The sequence below is a fragment of the Erithacus rubecula genome, assembly GCF_903797595.1.
Source record: "Erithacus rubecula genome assembly, chromosome: 8".
Classification (NCBI taxonomy): Eukaryota; Metazoa; Chordata; class Aves; order Passeriformes; family Muscicapidae; genus Erithacus; species Erithacus rubecula.
Window position 1 is genome coordinate 16831059 of NC_136659.1, and position 22642 is coordinate 16853700.

General features: G+C 36.7%; 1 protein-coding gene across 1 annotated transcript in view; it reads left to right on the forward strand.

The window, feature by feature from the left end:
* OLA1 (Obg like ATPase 1) overlaps positions 1–21009 on the forward strand; it is a 92045-nt gene extending 71036 nt beyond the window's left edge. The window contains exons 8-11 of the mRNA XM_079310386.1: positions 13497–13637; positions 14324–14420; positions 16483–16605; positions 20487–21009. Of these exons, the coding sequence (XP_079166512.1) occupies positions 13497–13637; positions 14324–14420; positions 16483–16605; positions 20487–20588 (463 nt within the window). The 3' untranslated portion in view covers positions 20589–21009. The remainder of the gene's footprint in view (positions 1–13496; positions 13638–14323; positions 14421–16482; positions 16606–20486) is intronic.
* Positions 21010–22642: the final 1633 nt, after the last annotated feature.

A 22642-nucleotide genomic window follows, 5' to 3' on the forward strand; every position in this document is an offset into this window, starting at 1 on the left:
GTACAATACTCTTAATTTTCTTTATTTGATCAGTTAGTCTAATGAAGTCTGGTGCTATTATTAGTGCTATTTTAAAAATTGTACCTTTTCTAAATTTTGAAATTACTTATTGCCAAGCTATGATGCAAATACTGCAGCTACCTCTTCTTTACCTATGCTGTCCTTGTGAGTGGTACTGGTAACTGTGTATGGTATAAATGGACTACTTCTGACTTTATGTACATTTTATTTTGGAAGAGCAGAACTCATGAGGTCTGGTTGTCCAGGAGTTTTGAGTCTTGTTTCCTTTCAATAGCGATCCCAAGTTTATACTCCTTTAAAAAGCAGTGACATCAGGCACTGAACACAGGTAGCATCAGTCTTGCAGTCCTACTGCTGCTGGTCATCTGACCAGCACTAGCCAAGTTGGGTTTGTGGGGGGTGAGTTCTCTCTTCTTCCCAGTGAAGGCATTGGTTCTTACAAAAGGTGTAGGAACTCGATTTGTATGAAATTGAGACCTCTTTGTCTTCCTGTGCATTTCTGCATAGCATTTAAGTACTTCTGAATTCACAAAGTGTAGTGCTTCCTTGTAACTATATGGTAATCCCTAAATTACTGTAATCCCTCCTCTGCATTCAGTACAGAACCAGTTATTGTTGGTAGCTACACAGTATAATGACTTCCATAAATTAATTAAGGTGGTGATTTGTTGTGGGTTTTTTTGTTTTGTTGTTTGCTTTTTTTATTTTTAACAGTAGCTGATTGTTCTGCATTTAGTATTGGAAGGCACTTCACAGAACCTTGCTGCTGTCTTGGGTTGAAAATGTTCTGCTAATTTCCAGCCTGTTTTTCATTATTTTATTGGTGGTTCAGGCAGCTTTGTCCTGTAGACTAAATAGTATCTTATCTAATTGGTGTTTACCTCCTGTACTTACTTAAAGCAGGCATTATAAATTTTCTCACTCTGTCATTTAATAAGGTTCCCATCTCTCTGATAACCTGTTCTGAATTTAGCTGACCCCAGCTGCACGTAGGGCTCCATATGCTTTCAAGAATACCTTATATGCAGATATAATGCATCCTGGTAAGCAAAGGGAAGCATTTCCAGTAGGATTTGTAGATGATATTTGCTTTTTCCCTGTTGCACTGTCCTGGTAGCTTAGAATTCCTTTGACAAACACTAACCTACTGTGACCTCCCTTCTGTGTCCCTTGCAATTGTTGATGATGATGGCTTTCCTCAAGGAAAATATCTCCTGCTCGTGTATTGAACATAAAATTTGCATGTAACTAATGTTTGTATCAAGGTCATGAATGTATTTAACATGATCAGTTCTAAGTTTGATCCTAGTGAAGTTTGATTTAGTACCCTAGAAGATTAATTTGTCCTCCTGTTACCATGTCCAGTGCATTGCTCAGTTCTCAGTCTCTACAAATCCACTTTCCCTCTTCTCCAGCTGAATGAGTATTTGTACACACAGCACACTATCAAATACTTTATAGATTTATTTCTCCTGCACAGAAAATCATATGTCATATCAATGAGAGAATAAATCAGGACATGCTTTATTTTTTCCTTTAAACCAAATTACTTGTGTTTACCCAAGGTTATTTTCTGTCATCATTTCTTCTTTGATGGTGTCATTACTCAACGAAACTAAGAGTAAAATTGCATTGTGTATGTTGATGAAGTGACTCTTTGGTGGGAAAATGCAAAGAATATCATGTCCCAGAATAACTGCCCAACATGATTTCTTTAGTGTTTTTCCTTTGGCTTGGTCTACTTTTAACCATTTATTACTTACTAGGGCTCTGCCTTGTTGAGCAGGTCTTTTCCAAACTATGCTGCTTCTAAAACAGAAAAAAACTTGTGAGCATTAAAATAAGATCAGTGCTTTTCATTGAAAATGTCATTGAAATGTTCATGGTTACTTAAACATTTCTCCAACTGTATGTGCTACAAGAGTGTAGGTGATTTTTTGAAGCAAATAAACAGCATTTCTAATGGTAAGAAAGCATCTGGATGGAAGTTGAATAATTCACAATGTCAGTAGTGCTTGGATGTATTATTTTAGTCGTCACTTGCATAATCAGATGAAGTATTTTCAACTGCTGTTTTGGATAGCAAGAATGAATATACAGAAAGTAGAAATCATTCTATAGAGGTTGTTAGAAGTCTAGATTTTTTTTTTTTGGGAGATAATTTTTTACATTTTTAATGACTGCACTTTTATGTCATTGTTTTTCTTTTCAGAGTAACTGTAGATCAGATCACATTCCTTATAGTATATCCCATTCATGTTTGAACTACCTTGAAAAAGTGAAATGATGTGATGTTTAGCTACAGAGAAACGTCAAAAACAATGCATTTATATGATATGAAAGATTTGCAAGCGCAAGCTAGCAATTGATAGTAATATTATAATTAGCTCTTTATAACAGCCTGTTTTTTATTCATGAACATTTTCATTTATGTTGACAACTATCATGTTTGCCACCACACATGGAGCCTTTTCTTTACTCAGAAGAGACTGAACGTGAATTAGTATGTTTTTGGGCTTATGTTCTGACTTTCTATTGGAAAATGGTTTCTGGGCCAAGTTACAAAAATAAAAGTAGCTTGCTTTTTTGGTTGGCTTTTTGATCCTATTGTTAGTGCTAGTGTTCATAAGGGTAAAGCATACCACAGAGCCCTGTTACTTCAAGGTGGAGTTCTTTCCAGTCAAATTGGTTTTTTATTGTTGAAATTGCTGAAGGTGTTGAATGCTTCCTAATCCCATAACTGATATAAAAATGAAGGTAAACTAACAGTTTTATAATAAATCAAATTTTAGTTTTGTACTTGGAAAAAACTGTTTCGTGCACATCCACCCACAGAATAAGATTATTTCCTTCTGACAGAAATTTACTTTGTCATTCCATTTTCAGCCTTAAAAATCTGTGTTTAGCAGATCCTTTAGTCTGTCAGATAAATGAAGCATGACACTGATCCAGATACTTATTCTGGCTTCTGAAAAAAAATCAAAGTTACTGCTCCCCTAGGACAAGTGTGTTTTAGTAGATGATTCAGACATGGCTAATTTTTTTTTCATTTCACCATGGTTTAGACAGGTAAACAGACTGTATCTGTGGAATTGAGCATTTTTGTGACAGCTTTTCAAATTAGTGAAGTAGATTCCATACAAGGCATCTCTGCATGCTGTGAAAATCCTGAACTCATTTAGTGTTTTACTCGGACATGGACATGTTCATATGACAGTACAGTATATGCTGTTGTATTTATTAGACATTACTTTGGGGGAGTTTGTCAGCAGGAGGCAAGGCCAAGGCAGATCACATAATTTTCTGTGAGTGTCTTAGGCATATAAGGTGAGGGTTAGTTTCTAGAGCAGCGAGGAAAAGAGGAGAGGGGAGATGCTTTAAGAAGAAAATGAGAAAAGCAGCCCTAATTTAAGTACTCTGAATTGCCCTCAGAAGAGCCTTCTACTTCATTAACTATAGGGAGCAGAGTGAGATTAGGTGTCTAAATCAGGGGTCTGAAATAAAGCCTTGTATTCTTGGAGATGCTCTAGGTTGAGTATTAACCATTCAACTAAACACTTCTGTTGTTACACTGAGAGTTTAGGGGAGTTCTTTCTCTGGATAAGTGCCAAAGTTAATTTCTCTTTTACTGAGTGGTATTCCAGCCTAATAGCAAGTTTGATCTTTCTTTCATCAAAAACCCCACAGCTTAGCACAGTGTCACCAGCTTCTGTGATTCTTTTTACTTATCTCATTAAAATTGTTTCTTAAAACATAGAATTCTAGTATTGTGTGATCTCAAAATGTAAGTAGTTGTTAATGGCCCAAAGATACAGGGCAATAAGTAGGGTTTATTATTTTAAATCAAATATTCTTACTGTATTTGACTCTTGCAATTTTAATACTTAGGGTAATTTTTAGCAACTGATAGAAAGAAGAAGAGAACATTCATGTGAGTTCTTTGGTCTGGAGAGGCTCTGCAATTAAGATCACACAGGCTAATTCTGGAGAAGTGAGGAAGGCATTTCCCTCCATCTTTTGTGAGGAAAGGATATTTCAGTAAGAGAACTAGGGGGGGGAGTACGCTGACCCAGTTTATTTATGTTTCATTAAATTGTGTGTGACTTTAGTGAAAGCCAAAACTAACAATTTCATAGTCTGCATTTGTGTTACCCATTGCAGGATTTTAAATTAACAATAGAGAAATACATTGCTAATTAGTCTTTACAGTATTTTATTTTAAGTATTGTTAGTATGTCTTTATTTCCTTACATGGGATTTTTATGTAGGTCTCACATTTTTCTGGGAGTTTGTCTTGGTATTTACTTGCATGCACATAGTACATAAAAGAAATAAAGAATAAAATAAATTTTAAAGTAATAATAAAATAATTATTAAATTTAAAATTACCTTGTCTTTTGTGTATTTCATGTAAATTTTCTCTTGTTAAGGCATCACATTTCTGAGGTTTATTTGTCAATATTTTATTTGTGAATGGGTCATAACTTCAAATTAGTTTATATTTTTGATACTTAACTATGATAGCATTGATATGAATTGTCTTACTTTGTACAGAACTCTCAAGAATAGTTTTCCATATGGCAAAAGGAAGTCCTGTCAAGAGAGAAAATTTAAAATAATCATGCCATAGCATAAGCCTGACTATGTAATAGGAACTCTTTCTGCTCATCTGTAATATCTCAGTCATCATCAATTCCCCCAGAGGTCCTGTGACTGAGATTTGCTCCTTCTGCTATAATTTAGGAATGAGTAGTTGTTAAATTATTTTGTGATAGTTTTCAAGATAACCGTTCTAAACTATGCATTTTATAAATGATAGCAGGAAGAATGACAGGATGTGACTTTAAAAGCATTGTTCTGGTCCAAAGTATATGTGCTTAAGTAAGGCTTGCTGTGCCCATATGCACAGTTTGTTGCAATCTCTGATGTTAGGTGGGTTCATCATAGTTAGTCTTGACTGTTCTTGATCCTTGCCATAGCTATCTCTTTTTTGTCTTTTTAGCTGACAGAGTTAGTGTTCACAATTGGCAGACCAAGGAGAGCTAGAGACTGTAAACCTTCCATGTTTCATCAAAGTGCTACAGTGGCAGTGTAGCACCACTTTGTTGTTCAAGTCATAATTGATTTTGGTTGTGATACCAATTTATGATTGGTTTCAATCACCTTAGTGGGGGCCATCATTTGGGTAGAGATATTATTGCAGTCTTGAACATTAGATCAAAAATGAATGTTTTAAAAATGGATTTTAAGATCTTTATCCTTCATGAATGATGCTTCTTACAAATGTTTAAAACAGGGTTACCTTGACCGACTTTTTGTTAGATTATGTAAGCTGTATAATGTACTGAAAAATCTTTTCTTACTGGGAGCTCTCTCTCTCTCTGTATATATATATATGTATATATATATCAGCAAAAAGTGTCATCCTGGATTATTTTACTTCTTTGTCATTCTACCATCTTGATATTTTTAAATTCAAAGTGGTTGTAGGCCATGAACTTTATTTTTCTGTTATGCCTGCTTTATTTCTCTTAGATACAGAAATATTTCGTCCATTAACTACTGTCTGTACTTGATTTACAGATTCATGTTTACTCATATTATTTCTTTCACAGCTCCCACATTTTGCAAACCAAAAAAGTTTCATGTCAGTTAAGCAAAGTCTTTATATGAAATACTTTCAAATAGTGGTTGATAATGCATATAAATTTGTAAGTGAGGTGTTGTGACCTTAGGTGTTTTCAGCATACCATTAAACAGCCAATGTCTCTGGCTAGCTCTCTAGACCACGTAAGCTGAGAACCCTCTGCTTTTACCATATTATGTTAGTTTGTTAACAGATCTGTATCTTGAGGGCATAAAGTGCTTTGATAGGGATTTTCAGAATATTGCCTTGATTTTTAAAATTCTCTTGTCAACCAGTGTTTTCTGCCTGGAAGAATCCATTTATAAGTGATTTCAATATGACATAATTTTTGCTCGAGAGTCCTGCCATTTATAAGCATTATTCAGTAATAAATAACAAAATTCCTGATTCAACTTGACTCCATGGCATTGGTGTTTTTTGGGCTGTAGGCCAACTTAAGACATCCCGTCCTCAGTAGTCTTCACCTGCAGCACCCTTCAGTTATATTGGCACAGCCAGTTCTGAGGATGTGTGGGAAAGTGAACTGTCCATCTTAAAAGGCAATGGCTGGAGAGGGGGGCTATGAAAACTAAATTATCCCTCCAAAAGCTGCTTTTTTACTGGATTATTTTTGTTAGTGAACAGCTTGAGTTTGCCTACAGGAAATGCTCATAGGGGCCCTGCTCCATGTGCTGCAGCTGTAGCAGAAAAGCAAGTGTAACATCTGGATACGTAAGGAGTGGGATGAGAAGCTCATGTCCAGGTTCTGAAAATATTTCTTTAAAATCTGGGATGCTACTTGAATAAAATAGTAGGTGCAGTACTAGTCACCCCATCTAACAAATTATTTTGCAGAATTTTGGGTTCTAAGTTAATGACCAGGATAGAGATCAAGGCTTTGGAAGAACTTGCTTTGACATACAAGGCAGAGAACCTGGGATTACTTATATTTCAAAGGAGAATGTTAAGGAGTTATAAACTCATCTATAATAAATGTCAAATGACAGTGTTGGTCAGGAACCTCTAAGATTCATTTTTTGATATAGTGTAAGTGGAAATTACAATTGAAATTACAGGTTTAAAAATGTAAAATATGGATCTGATAGAATGAGATGCTCTATGTGCCCATTCTGTAATAAGATTCCTGTGATCATGGGATGTGTGGCAAGTCCCTAAAAGGTAAAGAATTTTAAGGTCTCTTCCTGTTTTGAGGTTCAAGTCAATCTCTGTTAGTGATATCTAACATGTGAGGTGGGTTCTCCACGTTGGCTGTTGTAAGGTTCAGGTGAATGCAGTGTCTGAATACTGGAGGTGATTTGGACATTGGACAATGGGAAGGTATTGAGGAGTTACAGCATTCAGGATGTGCAGGATAAATGCAGTGCTGGGTTCCTCAAGCTCTTGTCCTGAGGGGCTGAGAGGAGGCTCTTGGCCAGGGAGCAGCCTAGTGTCTGGAGGCAATGTTTTTGTTTTGAACTGTTACTAGAAAGCATTTGCAGGTGAGGGCTGGGAAAGGGCTTTTTGAAGTTAAAGAATTGCTGTGTTACATTTGGCCAGCTGGGAAGAGGGAATAAGAAAATAAACTTATAAGCATTGCTGATGATTTAAGATGTGGTTGCTGAGGTCAGTAACAGGTACTCCCATACCTGCTGGAGATTCATCATCTTCATAAAAAATGTATCATGGTGAGGAAGAAGGAACCTTTTTACTACTTAATGTTCTCCTGTTTTGTTATCCTTTCTCCTTATGCAGTGCAAGAAGAAAGGAATACTCAGAGAAAGGAGGTAGCAATAAAGAGTTAGCATAGTGCTCCAATACAGAGGAGTGACAATCACCTGTGCTTTCCTCTTCTTCACTTCTGCCACAGACCATTTCTGTGATACAGTCATTATATATATTTGTTCTGTTATTTTTACAATCCCATCCTTTGTTAATTGTCGAAATTTGGAATGAAAGCTTACCAAAGCTGTGACTGATCTCTGTAAAATACATATATTGGGACCTGATCTCTGTATAGTCTGTGCACACTACCAGAAGAGAAGAGGAGGATGCCACCTAGGCACTGTGTCATGCAGTATTGGTGCTTAGGTAGATTAAGTCTTCCTCTCCCATTCTACCAAATCAACTAAATCTAGTGGCCCTCTGGTTTTGGGGTGTGGCAAAAGAATGAATTCTTGCCTAACTCATCATTTTAGATAATTTGTGGTTTCATTTGAAACCTCATAATGGATGAAAGAAATCCACAGGGGAGAGAAGAAACAAGGTATTTTTAAGGTCATGTTTTTTATTTTGATTTCAAGAATAATGTTGGAACAATTCAACTTTTTAATCCCCAAAAAGCAACCCAGTTATCTTCACAAATTCTTGTTGACAGAGTGCCTTACAACATTCTCGTAAACAAGATAGGAAATACTGGCTAGATGGAAACTACTGGAAGTTGAATGTGCAAGACTGGTTGGAGGATAATACACAGAGCATGGTTATCAGTGGTACACTTTCCAAACAAAGAATATTGCATTATGAGATCTGCAGAAGCAGCTACTGGTTGAATACTGTTACATATTTCCTTTAATGAGCTGGGTGGTGAGCACTCTTGTTAAATCTCTGGATGACCCCCAATCTAGGAGATGTCCATATATATGTAGAAGAAAATTAGAACGTAGGAGCATCTCAAGAAATAAAAGAAATCATTAGGAAAAAATAGCCATGATGCAGGTCCTGAGAAGGATTTTATACAGGAATAATTATGCAAACATAGTATTAAGAACAGCTAGTCAAACAGGGTCACACAATAAGTTATAACCTGAGATGAGATAATGTTGCAGTGCTGTCACAAAAAAAGCAAATGCTAGACTGGGTTTAATAAACAGGAAAATCACCTGAAAATGAGTTAATCCTCTAGCTATTTTTAATGTTTATAAACTATTATTATTGAAAGCTTTGAGAAATGCATCAGGCACTTTCTGCTTTCAGAAACTTTTAGACCAGTTGAAGAGAGTCCAAACAAGAAGGTTCAAAATTAGAAGTCATATATGGCTTACAAGGAAAGCTCAAAAACTGCCTGAAACTTTGAAGATATAAATAGGGAGTGTATATTCTTGGTCCACAGCCTATAGGCTAAGTTTAAATAAAATAAAGGTGGCTTAGGCTCCACCTATGAAAAATTTCAGCAACAGGGAGCAAGCACTAAACAGATTGTTTAAAAGCCTTTAAAAATTGCTATTGCTCAGAATTGCCAACAGGAAGAGTCTGTTGGAATTTCTAAGTCCTTTTGTTCTCATTCTTATCTGTGGATTCTTTTTTCAGTCTTTTTTAAATTTTGATCATTCAGTTTGATCTTACCTACATTTGTTTTTTATCTCTTGGGCTGCCTGGTCTTTTTCCCTGCTGTGCTCTTTTGTTTCTGCCATTTTCCACTCATAGTTCGGGTGTAGAACAGAAAAACAATTGTTTCTCTTCCATTAGTTAGATGGTTTTTTTTGGTCTTGCTTGTACAAAAGTGTGCTTTCACAAATCACCTTTCTTCTCAGGGGTCAGTTTTTTCAGATCATCTTGTCTTGCAGGTGTCCACTGAGCTTAAGCTTTCTCTGCAGCTTCTCTCTTCCATCACTACTTCAGATTTCCATCTGAACTCTGTCTCTCTTCCCAGCTGGATCTCTCATGTGAGACTCTCTCAAATATTGATTTGTAGGTAATGTACATTCTGCAACTTTTATGCCTTTTTATTTTGGTTGGCTGCAGGTTTTGGTTCTTTCTACCCCAGTAAGCATCAGCTTTTTAAAGTGAAGGCATCCCCTTCTGTACAACTCCAGATTCTGGTGCTCTTTGTTTACTGGCCTTCTCAGTGAGTGCCCTCATTTTTAAACCTTTCTCCAAGGTCTTCTGCATCCTGATTTAGGATCAGGAGTTAACTCTGGTACTTGTCCTGATCCATCTACACTTGAAGCCATTGGCACCTGTGGTTTACTAGATGCACTGATAATGCTGCTGATACTCCTTATGTCCTTATCAAACAGTCAGTGTTAGGTGGAAATGAGCATCTGAATTCCTCTTCAGTGTTTTCCCTGATCAGAATTTTGAGTGCTGTCTTCACCTGCAAGTTGGTGAGGTCTGATTTTGCCTTGGTTTTGTTCTTGTGTCAGGCTTTGACACATAGTGTGCTCTTCTGCTTGCCATCACAGAATGAATGGATGAACCCTCCATAGCTGATGTTGGCACACTCCTCTCCACAGGGAAGGGAGGAGCCAAGCTACCCTAGTTGGGAAGGTCTGTTGGAATCCTGCACTGTTAAACTGCTTTCACTTAGTTTTTGGTTTACTTTGTTTAAAAGGGTTTTCATCTCAAATAATTCCTTGTTTTTTTAAAGTAGTTTCAGCTGTTAATCATGGTCATTGGTGCTGCCACTTCTACTTTTTGGTTTTTTATTTTTCATTTTGTTACATTTTAATGTGCAGTGGGGGTTTTTAAGTGTCAAAAGTCTTTAAGCATAAAATCCAATACTCTTCATTATTAATTTTCAAGTATAGCATAAAATAACAGAGAGATACTCCAGTGTTTGCTTATCTTAACAAAGGCCCAAAATGAGTGTACTATTGCTGTGATTTTACAGACATACATAATTTTTTTTGGAAAAATTATGTGCTCAAAAAACCCCAGACTTTGACATTAATTTTTACCATTTGTTAAGACCATTTTGTTCTGTTTGGCACACTTGGTTATCCCTAGCAGGAAGGCATATGTGCACTATTATTTTATTGATTATTACTTAAGCATCCTGCTTTGGGGAAAATGTAAATTTGAAATATATGAATATTTAAATTCAAGTGTTTACTTTTGTTTATTTTCTTTATTTTGATCACATTTAGGGGAATTCCTTGATACTTTTTAGTAATTCCTGTGACATTGAAAGTCACAAAAGTAAAAGACTCGGGCAGAGAACCTGACTGACTGTACAGAGTGGGATGCAGTACCTTATTCTTTTAGTGAGGCTGTAGCGGGTCTGATGTCAGTCACTTCAGAGACCTTTAGACCTCAGTGCTCATTTATTGGTAAAATGTACCAGCTCTGCTCCTGCATTATGAAGATCGTCTGTCAACACTTTGAGATATTCTCCTTTGTTATTAAGCTTGTGATGCTCTACACTGTCAGGTTTTTTGCCAATTATAGTTAAGGTACAATGGTGTATTCACTGGATCAAAGTCTCACACTGGCGGTAGAGGAATGATTTGTAAGTCTTTATTCATCTGAATCGTACAATAGAATACCTGAGGAATGCAAATAATCCCTCTAAGGACTCAATAGAAAAGCTGTTAAAATGACAGTCTAAGACTATTATTATTCTGAATTGGTGTTTTAGCCAAAGTAATTATTTCTTATCTTGTTGTTCCACAATAGTTCTTAGTTTATTAGTTATGATGACCATATTTACCAAACAGAATTTGATTCCAATTTTTGACATCAGTTTCATGCTCATTTCACTTTTTCAAGTTTACATGTTTCGTTCCATCTTTCTTCACTTGACACATTATTTAATTAATCCAGAGATCTGTATTAGATAATTCCTTAAAAAAAAATCTATAATGGGTGTACACACATATGTTGAAATACACTTATGAATTGTAGATTCATTTTGTGATATATTTTCTGTAAAATGTTGGCATTTATAAGTTCTGAAATTCAATACCCATTTTGTTAGCCAAAATAAATTAGTTAACTACAGATGTTAGTTTTAGAAATGCTGTTAAATGTCATATGTTGAGAAACACACCTTGTGATCTTTGGTTCAGATGTTGCTGAAGGCAATAGTGTATCAGTATCAGTCCTGGATACCAGACTGTTTTCACTGGATACTGGAGGCAAGAAAAGATTAGTATAATGAGGATTGAAAAACATTGACGGGGTATTTACATAAGTAAATGATAGAAGACCAGCCTTATATAACAAACGTGTGAAAACTGTTGAGTGAACTTCTATATTCTTTGTCCCATCTAAAACCCTACTCAGTCGGCCATGCACTTAATCTCATAATAGCTCTGATCCCCTGCTATTTTCTTTGACAAATGTGTGTTGATGAACTTGTGGTTCAGTTCATTTTTTTCTGAAGTGACATTTGCATTGATTATTTAAAGGTTTGCAGGCCACAGTTTCAAAGCACTTTAGTATAATAGCAGCTAAAACCTTAGTCTAAATCTTGCAGATTAGCAGGACTAAGAAAAAGAACTCAGCAAGCATAAAGCCCTGTGCTGTATGGTGGGTGCTTCAGGTCTGAAACATCGCTGGCACCCAAAGTGCTGTGTTTTGTAATTTGATTATTCATGTACAGGAAGTATTCCCATGGCTCCTGTGTTTGCTTGCTGAGCAGAGAGCTGTCATTCTTACCATTCATATGTGTTTAGAAATAGTGTCCTATTATCAGTAGTGAACTCCTCCCAGGTAATTTATAAATGTCTCTCTTAAACTTAAAATAAATACTTGCAGCCATGAATATGATGCTTGTGTGTAAAGATTTTTTTTAAACACCATCTGCTGCTCTAAAGTTTTCACTGAATCACAGAATATTCTGAATTGGAAGGGATCTACAAGGATCATTGAGTCCAGCTCCTGATCCTGCACAAAACATCCCCAAGAGTCACACCATGTGCCTGAGGATATTGTCCATTGGGTGAAGCAACTTTTTCAAGCACTCGACTTAAAGCTCCCCTGACAACTCCAGGCCATTCCCTTGGGTTGGGTCACACAAAGAAGAGATCAGTTCTGCCCCTCTGCTTCCCCTCTCGAGGAAGTTGTACTTTCACTGAAGTCTCCCCTGGTCTCCTCCAGAACAAGCAGACCCAGAGCCTTGAGCTGCCCCTCATACAGCTCCCCTCAAGGCTCTCCACCATCGCTGTTGGCTTCCTTTGGACACTCTCTAAGAGCTTTATAACCTTCTTACATTGTGGCACCCAAAACTGTCCTCAGCACTCGAGGTGAGGCTGCCCCAGAGCAGAGGGGACAGTCACACCCCTTGCCTGGCTGGCGATGCTGATGCACCCCAGGACAGGGTTCACCTTCCAGGCTGCCAGGAGGCTGCCAGTTCTCTTAACTTTAGTAGGGTAATTAACATTCCAAAACTAACACTACTGTAAGTTTCTAGCTCTAAATCTGTTGTTTCATTCTGCTAAAAAAAATTATGAATGGCAAACTATTGTAAGTGCTGCTAGTTATTGAAGATGAATAGGATTTTTTTTTCTTTATTTCAAAATAATAGTAGTATTGTAGCCAGAAGCTTTGTCCTGGGAAAACAGTAGAAAGATAGGAAAAGCCAGTAGAAACATGGACCTGTACTGATCAACTAAGGCATACTCCAAGATCAATACACAGAAAAAGCAGATGCAGCTTGCTATATAGGAGGAGTGTAGTGTTCTTTTCTGTTTGCTAATACCAGTATGGTACTGAAGTTTTCTTTTTCTTAATTAAAAAAAAAAAAAGTCAATAAAAACTGAAGGCCCTCAGTTTTACCACATTTAATAAATATAAATCTTGGAAGTGCATTTTGCTCTCAGAAAGTTTTATTCACTTTTTATATTGCAAGTATTTAACCTCTACCAAACACCTAGTTATTGTCCCAAATTATGCCTATTTCTGATAGATTAAATGCCAAACAGAAACCAAGAAACAGTGAAATGTTAATGGAGTACACCTGAAGCAATTGCTGCCTGTTAATGCCTTGACCTTGGAAAGCAATACACAAAAAGATGGCATCATAAATCCGTGCAATTCTTATGAATATGTATGTGCTACTTGATAATAATGAATGTGGTACAGCCATGCATGCACTACAAGATAATGTTGTGCCCTTTGTTGTCTACAGGTTGATAAAAATTAAAGAGTGGGTGGACAAGCACGACCCGGGTGCTTTGGTCATTCCTTTTAGTGGGGCCTTGGAACTCAAGTTGCAAGATATGAGTGCTGAGGAGAAACAGAAGTATCTGGAAGAGAACATGACACAAAGGTTAATTAGCATTCATTTTCCCTACACTTTATTATCAACTATTTCCTTGCAGTAATTTAATTGCTTGCGCTGATAGAATAATAAATGACAGAGTAATTACCATTATAAAGAGAGAATCTTCTCCTTTCTTTACCATGAGACAGAGTGAAAAGATTTATTTTAAATTAAGTTTTTAACTGTCATCTGTCATCTCTGTACAGTGTTTTAATTATAACATAGGTATTAGTTATGTATATTTTTGAGAGGGAACGATCACCAAAACTGTTTCGTCATCCATGGGGAATAAGGACAGTGGAGAAAATTTTGCCATAATTTTCTGAAGAACTATAATAAATTGTTTCAATATTGAATTTCAGTCAAACAGATACGCTTTCATGACCTGGAGTCCTGAAAATTGCATGAGACAAGAGTGCTGCCTGATAGGGTGATTTGTATTTATTCCATGTTTCTGTAGCCTGCCAAATAAACAAATCAAAATACTAACTTTGTGATTTTGTAGTAAAGAAGTAGTTCTTCTAAAGAGAGTTCAAAGTAAAAGGCTACTGCAATTATTGCTCTGTTCCAAAGTAGACCTGGTATCTTCAAAATATGTGATGTCTTTCCATGCAAATTGATTACTTGGCGCATTTAGCTGTTTTATGTGTATATGCTGAATGAATTGGATTCCTTCCCCCTTTTTTTTTCAGTGCTTTAGCAAAGATCATTAAGGCTGGATATGCAGCACTCCAACTAGAATACTTTTTCACTGCAGGCCCAGATGAAGTGCGTGCATGGACCATCAGGGTAAGATTCATACTTATTCATCAGCTATATCCAGTTCCACACTATTGAATTCAGATTGATATCACTGACTTTGAAGTTTGTCATGGTGGCGGTTAGCTAGTCATTACAGATGAGGTTTTTGTCCAGGATAACTTTAATTATTTGTGAGCTGCTGAACAGTGAAAGTGGAGCTGCATTGATTGAGGCAGGTAACAATTGATTCTGCCTATTACATAGTCTGAATTTCTTCATCCTGTAGAATCTGTCTACCCTCCTCCTGTGGTCAGAGATAAGACGTACCAGTATTGTGCTTGCTTAATCTGTGTGACTGGGTTTGTCTGCAGTGAAATTGATGTTGCTTTTCATTTTGTATTCACTAAGTTTGTTTGGGTTGCGGATGGTTCATTCCTCCTGTGCTTTGCTGGGATTACATTTTCAGCAATAAAAGCAATATAACGTCATTATATTCCTCGTGGATACACACTTGGGCTCCAAATCCTAAAAATCAGTGTGCAGTAATTCAGGTCTTTTACTGACTTTAGTATTTAGACCTAGTTTATTTTGGTAGTTTTATATGTTTATCTGGGAAGTTATGTAATGCCTAAAACTATATTATGTATTTTAAATATTGATGTAGAATGGTTATAGCCATGGACATCAACTAATTTATTCCCATAGGACAGTAAGAGCTGAGCTGTAGTGTTTTGCCTTTGAATGTAAATATGTTGTAATATAAAGATCAGTGTTGAAAAAATATTTTGGAACGTGTACAGTGGCAAACCCTTATCTTAAAAATTACAACAGTGCCAACTTTTGGAGGTGCAGTTCAGTCTTTGAGCTCCTATTTACTGCATCAGTGTATTTAGGGCTGTGCAATGAGTTTCAGTGCTGTATTTAATTTCATTCACTGGAATTAATTTGTTTTCATTAATCAACATAATTTCCTGTAAATTTATATTTTTAATAGTACTGCTACAGATGTTTGTGTATGTGTTTTAGCACATTAAACTTATTTTCTTGTAAGCATATGTAGGGTGTTTTTAGCTTTTTCTTCTCATCTCTGTTTACATGATAGCTGCTTTCTAAAATCCCTGAAATAGTGACCAAAATAATATAAAAGCGGGAGTTTTGTTGTTCTGATTCTTGCCATAGTTTTTAAAAGCACGTTCTGAAATTCTAGTGTTTTCAGTAGAAGTGCTTGCTCTTTATTAGAGAATTTGAAAGCTGGTTTATCTTAAGACTGATTGTGAGTATCTTTGATTTAATGTGCAAAGATATTTAGTCAGGTAAGCATCAGTGAGTAGCCATATTAACCCAATACATCTTTTATTGTAAAAACTGTGCTTTACAGTGTCAGACTCCTTAGCACTTTAGCATGCTTTATTAAGCAGCCTTTAGGTCACCATTATTGCTTGAATTTCTCTCCATGGTTGTATGTGCACAGAATGTATGTCCTTGTAATTTAAAGCATGCAGCTATAATGCATTCTTCTCTATTGCATAAACTTAAATTATCCTGTAGTTGTCGGTGATTTTTTATTTTTTAGTGATTCAGTTGTTGATGTTTTGGCAAGAATACTCAGTTTGTTCTATATCAAACTCACTAAAATTATTCTGAAATAAAAATGAGCTAATGTGTATGGCTTGATATCCATACGTCATTTCTCACTGCAAATGTTGTTTGCCCTGAGTGTTATCTTTAATTGAAATTATTTGGATGTGAGTGAAAGTCTTGAGTAATTCAGATTTTAAAGATATTTAAATATCTTCTTCACTTTCTGTGTAGAAAGCTAGGGGTCGAAGCAAATTTCACAGCAAAACACAGTCATAGCTTCTAAAATCAATACTGCTGTTGATACCATTAGAAAAAACAAAGCTGCTGCTCTTTAATGTCGGTTGGTTTATCTGTGACGAGGGCACTCTGTGTCCCAGTATTGAGCATCACCCAGCTGCATGTGTGACATTTTAGCTGATACGAGACAAAGTTTCAGCAGAACCTGAAAGCATATAAAAAAGGAGAACCTCTTTCCTGCAATCAATCTTCTTAAATGCAATTAATTTTCTTCTGGTCTTTGCTTTGACAGAAAGGGACGAAGGCTCCTCAGGCAGCAGGGAAGATTCACACAGATTTTGAAAAGGGATTCATTATGGCTGAAGTAATGAAATATGAGGATTTTAAAGAAGGAGGTTCAGAGGCTGCTGTCAAGGTGAGCTCCCCACTTTTTCTTCTCCTTCCAGATGTGCCGTTTTTCCATTTCACTGGAAAAAAGTTCTTCATGCTAAGTGAATCTTCAGTCACCTCTAGCAATAAACCAAAATCCATTTTCATCTTTTACTTAGAATTCAAATGCACCAAGTTACTGGACAGGAATGTGACTATTTCAGTACCCAAGATATAACAGTGCATGGACTACATGTCAGCACTAAGACCAAATGTTATGCTAATATGTTGGGGTGTTTTTCTCTCTGTTTGCATATTTGTGTTCAGAATTTAATAGGCTTTAATACTGACTTGTTTTTGAAAAATCAGATTTTTAAGATGAGAGAGATTTTAGAGATTTTTTTTTTTATCACTTCTAAAAGGGAACATGAAACAAAGAAAAATCTGTTTCTTCTAAAAATGTGTCATGTTTTGAATAAAGGTATTAAAAATATCAGATGCAAATGGTTAAGAAAATACTGTATTATAAAATTGTACCCTTTTTTCAGGCTTAGTGGGTTCTACTTCTAGGCTCTGATAAGCATAATTAGGATCTTAAAATTTACCATTTCAGTATTTTATTTGATTGCCCTTTGATGTCATACTCATAAATGCCATGCCTTACTTTGATCGTCCAGGGAGGCTACTATGCACTGAACAGACAGTAAAGATATTTAATGGAAAACTTTTTTATTGAGCCTATGCTTCTTTGTGGTGACACTTGTATTGAAAAGAGTTTCATCTGCTTTCTCAACACTAGAGGGCAGAGATTGCTCGGGTGCCCAAAGTTGTGCCCTTTTAGAGCTGACAAATTATATCTGATTTGATGTTATTAAGTATGAAATGAACTTGTACGCGGCAAAAAAATGTCATAAGGAAAGCTGTTCTTCTCTGTGTTGCTAATGCATTATTTCCTTCTCCTTTAGGCACAAAAACTTACCTTTATTTCATACACATTTGCTCTCTCATTTGGCATTTTTGACATTTTCTTAAGATTTGTATTTTACGAAATTGCAATTACAAATCACATTAGTTTGATTTACTCGATCTCAGTATTTGAAGGTTCCTACACACAATAATGTGTTAAAGAATTTAAAAGGTTCAGCTTGATTGTTTGCTATTTGATAGCTTGAAAGGTATGCAAAACTATGATTTCAAATTCAGCCTATTCTCAGTGGTATCACTAAGGAAGATCATACTGAGCAGCAGGACTTTAATAGGTTTGTTTGAACCCCAGGAAGTGAGAGAAAAAAATCCCATATAATTGGTTCGTTGCGGCATGTGAACTGCTTTATGAAAAGGGAAGTAGAGTTGTAGTTGTAAAGGGAAACCACAGCTATAAATAAATCTAATATTCTGCAGTCAGAAACCACTTTACGTAACAGATTAAAATTTTGCAACCATCAGTTTTTGATGCTCAAATATGAGTGTTTCCCCTGAGAGGCTGCATCAGTTAACACCTATTAAATTAATCAGTATTTTTCTTCTATGTTTTTATTTGTTTTTCACAATGTGAGATTCTAAAAATCAAACTTCCAGGCTCAAATAAATTTAATGATTAATTTTTTTACTGTTATGGCATAGCTGTTAAACAAGCAGATTTGCATTTCTTACACAGTTTTAAAATCAGTGTTAGGAAAAAACCTTGTTCTTAGAATAAAGTGTCATATTCCTCTGGTCTTTTCTAATTTGCATTTAATACAATGTTTCATGCCATAGACAATGCTAATTGCTTTTATATTGCTGGTAAATTTCAAAATTAAATTTAGGTGCTTTTAGGAGTCATCTTAAATAACAGTGGTAATGGGAGTTGCTTGCTTTGTATGTTATCAAGTTGATCGATTTTTAAGTTTGATTTTGTGTGTGTTTAACACCAGTACAGCATAACTAATTTAATGCCAGTGCTGTGAACTATACACTGAATAGCTCTGTGTGGGCTTTGTAGTCTACAGGGATATCACATTATTAGCAATCATATCTGCTTAGGCAAAGCTGGCTTCTACAGATGGCTGCTTTCAAGTGCAAATGAACTGGTTAGACGTGTCTTGTTTAATACATACTCAAGATTCACAAATGGGTATTGATTTTTTCAACCAGTGTTTCTGATAGCAATGGAAATGGATTAAATGGTCTCTAGAGAATTTAAAGGAACACTGTCACTTTTAATTAACTGTAAACTGGTAACAAAAATACATAAACTTACAGTGATGTATCAAAATGTATTTAATTAAAGAAATCTATGCCACATTGGTAGTGTGCACTACTGTGCTAAAATAATCTGTTGTGTTACTTTGTGGAGGACAGTTTTTTCTACAAATATTTGTGAGTAATAAATATATTCAACTCTAAAATGTTTCTGTACCTGTGCCTGCAGCTTATTTTTTCTGATGATTTTTATAGCACTATTTTGTTAGTATATATGACATCAAATTGTGTAATTACTCTTGACTTTAAGCATTATTAGGATCTTCAAAGGAAAGAACTTGGAAGGAAACCTTTTACAGTCTAAACTATTTCCAGGGGAAAGAAATAGGAAAACATTTGCAAAGTACTATTTCTTATGTATCAATAATGTCAATCAATAATGTGGGGTTAGGTTCATTACTGTTTCAGTACATATTTATTATTTGGGCTATCTTAGCTGCAGTTTTCTATGGGCTGGCATCACTGGGAGCCACATTTACATAAGGAATGGTAGCAACAAGGTTATGGAGCCTGTAAATTTCTAGGAAGCAATATGGGGAAATAGGTTGTTTTACAGAGCAGGTTTTGTGAAAGAAAGGTGTCTAAGTTAACTGTGTACCATTAATCTGATCTGTTCTACAGCAACTAAGGTCATTAGTTAACAGCTTTCCTGTAATGGGATCTTAGCATGCCACCACTGTGATAGTGTCATTGAGAATAATGGCACAGTGAGGTCTTGCATGGAAGCACTTTCTCCTGCAAGGGAAAACTTCAAAACAGGAATGGTTATTGAACTAAAGCAGAAGCTCTCAACTTTTCCATATTGTAGACACTTTTCAAGATAAATGCTTCTGCAGACCACCTCCCGCCCAGCCTGTCAGGCCTAATGCCACAGCCTCTGTAATACTGGGTTTAATTACGATGAGATAACAGTAGAAAAATATAATAATAAATTGTAATGCAGAAAGTAGTGGTATTTAATAGATTCCTTGCCTATTTTCTGCTCTCCTCAAGTACAGCATTTTAATAACGAATTTTCTTTTCATGTCTTTGGTCTGTATGCCTTTTCCTGTATCCCGGTTTCACAGCCTATCTGCTCTTCTGTCTTTCTGAAGCGAATGCCTTCTAAAGGAAATTCCTGACACAAGAGCTGAGCCCGCGTTTTGTGCTCCTGAGCCCTTCATTATTGGGCACGAGCAGAGGAGAGAGCCCCGCTCGCAGCCCGAGCCGGGCGTGGCTGTGCCTTGTGCCGGTGTCCCCGCGGCCCCAGGTGTCCCCAGGGCCCCCCGGCCGGCGGCTCGGGGAGTGTGCACTGACCAGCCCTTCCCAGCCACCTGCTTTACATTCCTGCCACCAGCGTTTGCCATCTGCAGGGTTTTCAGAGGAAGGAAAAGAAAGCCAAATTGAAAAAAGAAAATAAAATGGAACTGTTTTAATGTCCTTTATCTTGCCAGGCTCCACCACTATGTAATGCAGGTGCACTTAAAGCACTACGGATCCAGTGGAGGTTAAATTACTTTTGTATGTATTTTATATGTGTGTCAGACCAAGTGATGTCAAACTGAGGAGTATTGTGACTGTCACACTCTGAAGCTGAAGTATTACCATCTCTTTACCAAAATGTATTTAAATAATTGCTATTTGAAAATACTATAAAATGTCTAATGAAATAACCGATTTTCCTTTTGTCTGTTCCATTTACAGGCTGCTGGAAAATACAGACAACAAGGCAGAAATTACGTAGTGGAGGATGGAGATATTATCTTCTTTAAATTTAATACACCTCAACAACCCAAGAAGAAATGAGTATCAGATGTTGTTAGCTCAGAAATGAACTGTGCTGCTTCAAAAAGCATATGAATTTTTATTTGGAATTGGAATATCTGGAAACAAAAAGCATACAGTTTCTACCTAGGGAACCTCCCTTCCCCCCAGTGAAATTATTCTTGTTTGTTTTGAATTAAAATATGGCACCTCCAGCAAACATGCAAGTTCACTAAATGTGAACAGCTTTGCATTTCAAACGATTAAGACCCTACTCCAAATTGTAGAAGCTTTTCGGGAACCATATTACTCTCATGATACTTCATTAATCTCCATCATGTATGCCAAGCCTGACACGTTTGACAGTGAGGACAATGTGGCTTGCTCCTTTTTGAATCTACAGATAATGCATGTTTTACAGTACTCCAGATGTCTACACTCAATAAAACATTTGACAAAACCAGCCTTGGTGTGTTTGGGGATGTCTGTATTGACTGACTGTGGTGTGCTGAATGCGATACGGCACCTGGTGGATGCTGATTACAGAATTTTAAGACGTGTATGATACAGTAACTGGCAGTGTGGGGCAGCTGCAATTGTATCTCGAAAGTGAGTCTTTCATGGGAATCAGAAGATTAGGATGCCAATGATTTGTCTCAAAAAAGTTAATGAATTTGTAGATGGACATTCACTGAAAGATGATACTAAGGATAATAATGATGGCAACATAAATTATTTTTACCAGAGAGAGGAAATATATGTAGAAAAATAATGTTATTTATGAGACTGAAGCTTTTTCATTCAAATAATTTTGAAAGAGTATTTTATTCTTGCCTTGAAATTAATAAATCAGGCTGGAGCAGCCTGATGTTGTGTGTTGTCCTCTCAGGTCTGGTTTTGAGGCAGCGAAGAATGACACAGTGCTGTGAAGGAAGAGGTCACACTGTGCTGGATAGGTAAGTTCTGCTGAAATGAGGTTGCAGCTGGGGGTACCTTTTTACCTCTTTACAGCCATGAAAGGGAGCTGGTTACTCTGGGTAACAGAAAAATAAGATGTTGGCAAAAATGAAACCAAGTTTATTCTTTTAATGTGAGGTGTGGGAACTGCCCTTTCTGACAGTATGTTTAGAGTGTGTAAAACAGCCTGGCTTTGTCTGAGTGCCCGTGTGCCAGAGGTTTCGGCTACAGGTTCAGCAGGGTCAGGGCTGGGAGAGATGCTGCTGTTACCTGTGTCTTGGTGTGCCAGGCCTTTCGTGTCATGGTGATAAATTCCCTAGCTGTGAACTTGGAAAAGGCAGCTTGCCACTGGCTCACCCCCTGTCTGTAGGGCACTGGGAGTGCTGGCTGCACCCTGCTCTGAGACATTCCCTCGAGATGCCTTTAAGCATCATTGCTCACTTCTGGGAGCGTAAGACATGCTTCAGCCACAGCCACGAGCCTGATTGTTGAAAAGTTGGCATCATGCCTTTAATTGCACTAAAGAGAAAGAGGGAGGGTAGATGACTTCAACGCATAGTTGTTGATTTTGTTTTAAAGAGCATCTCCTTTTTGTATGGTGGCAGGAGCAGGGACAGTATTGTAGAGCAGAGAAATTAGGGCTTCAGATGTTTAGGAATCCTTGAAATTCTCTTTTGTGTCATCTCCCTGGTGCGGCAAGTATTTGTTCCTGGCGTTATTTTGATGTTACATAATTGAGAAAAGATTAAGACCATCAAATCTTGTGTTAAAAGTCAAATCCAAAAGAAAACAGAGCCTACCTGTTTCTCTTGGAAGTCAGCGAGGTGCTAGTACCAGAGAAGGGCTCATGCTGGGTTTTAGACACAATGAAAGGTGAGTGAGAAGTGGAGTATGTGTGCTGCTGAAAGAGAAGTAACCTCTTTACTGCACTTATACCCACTGAAATGTGTTCTCTCGTCCTGGCTGAAATTTGTTCTGATTTCCAAAATGCTCCCATGGCCCTGAATTGTTCCTGTTTCCTTGTGTGTACTTCATGATACCTTCCTGTTCTAAAAATAAAAATGATTAAAAATCAATCTAAATTGTTCATGGTAGACAGGGTTCTTTGAAGTTACTGCACTATCCTGAATATAGAAAAT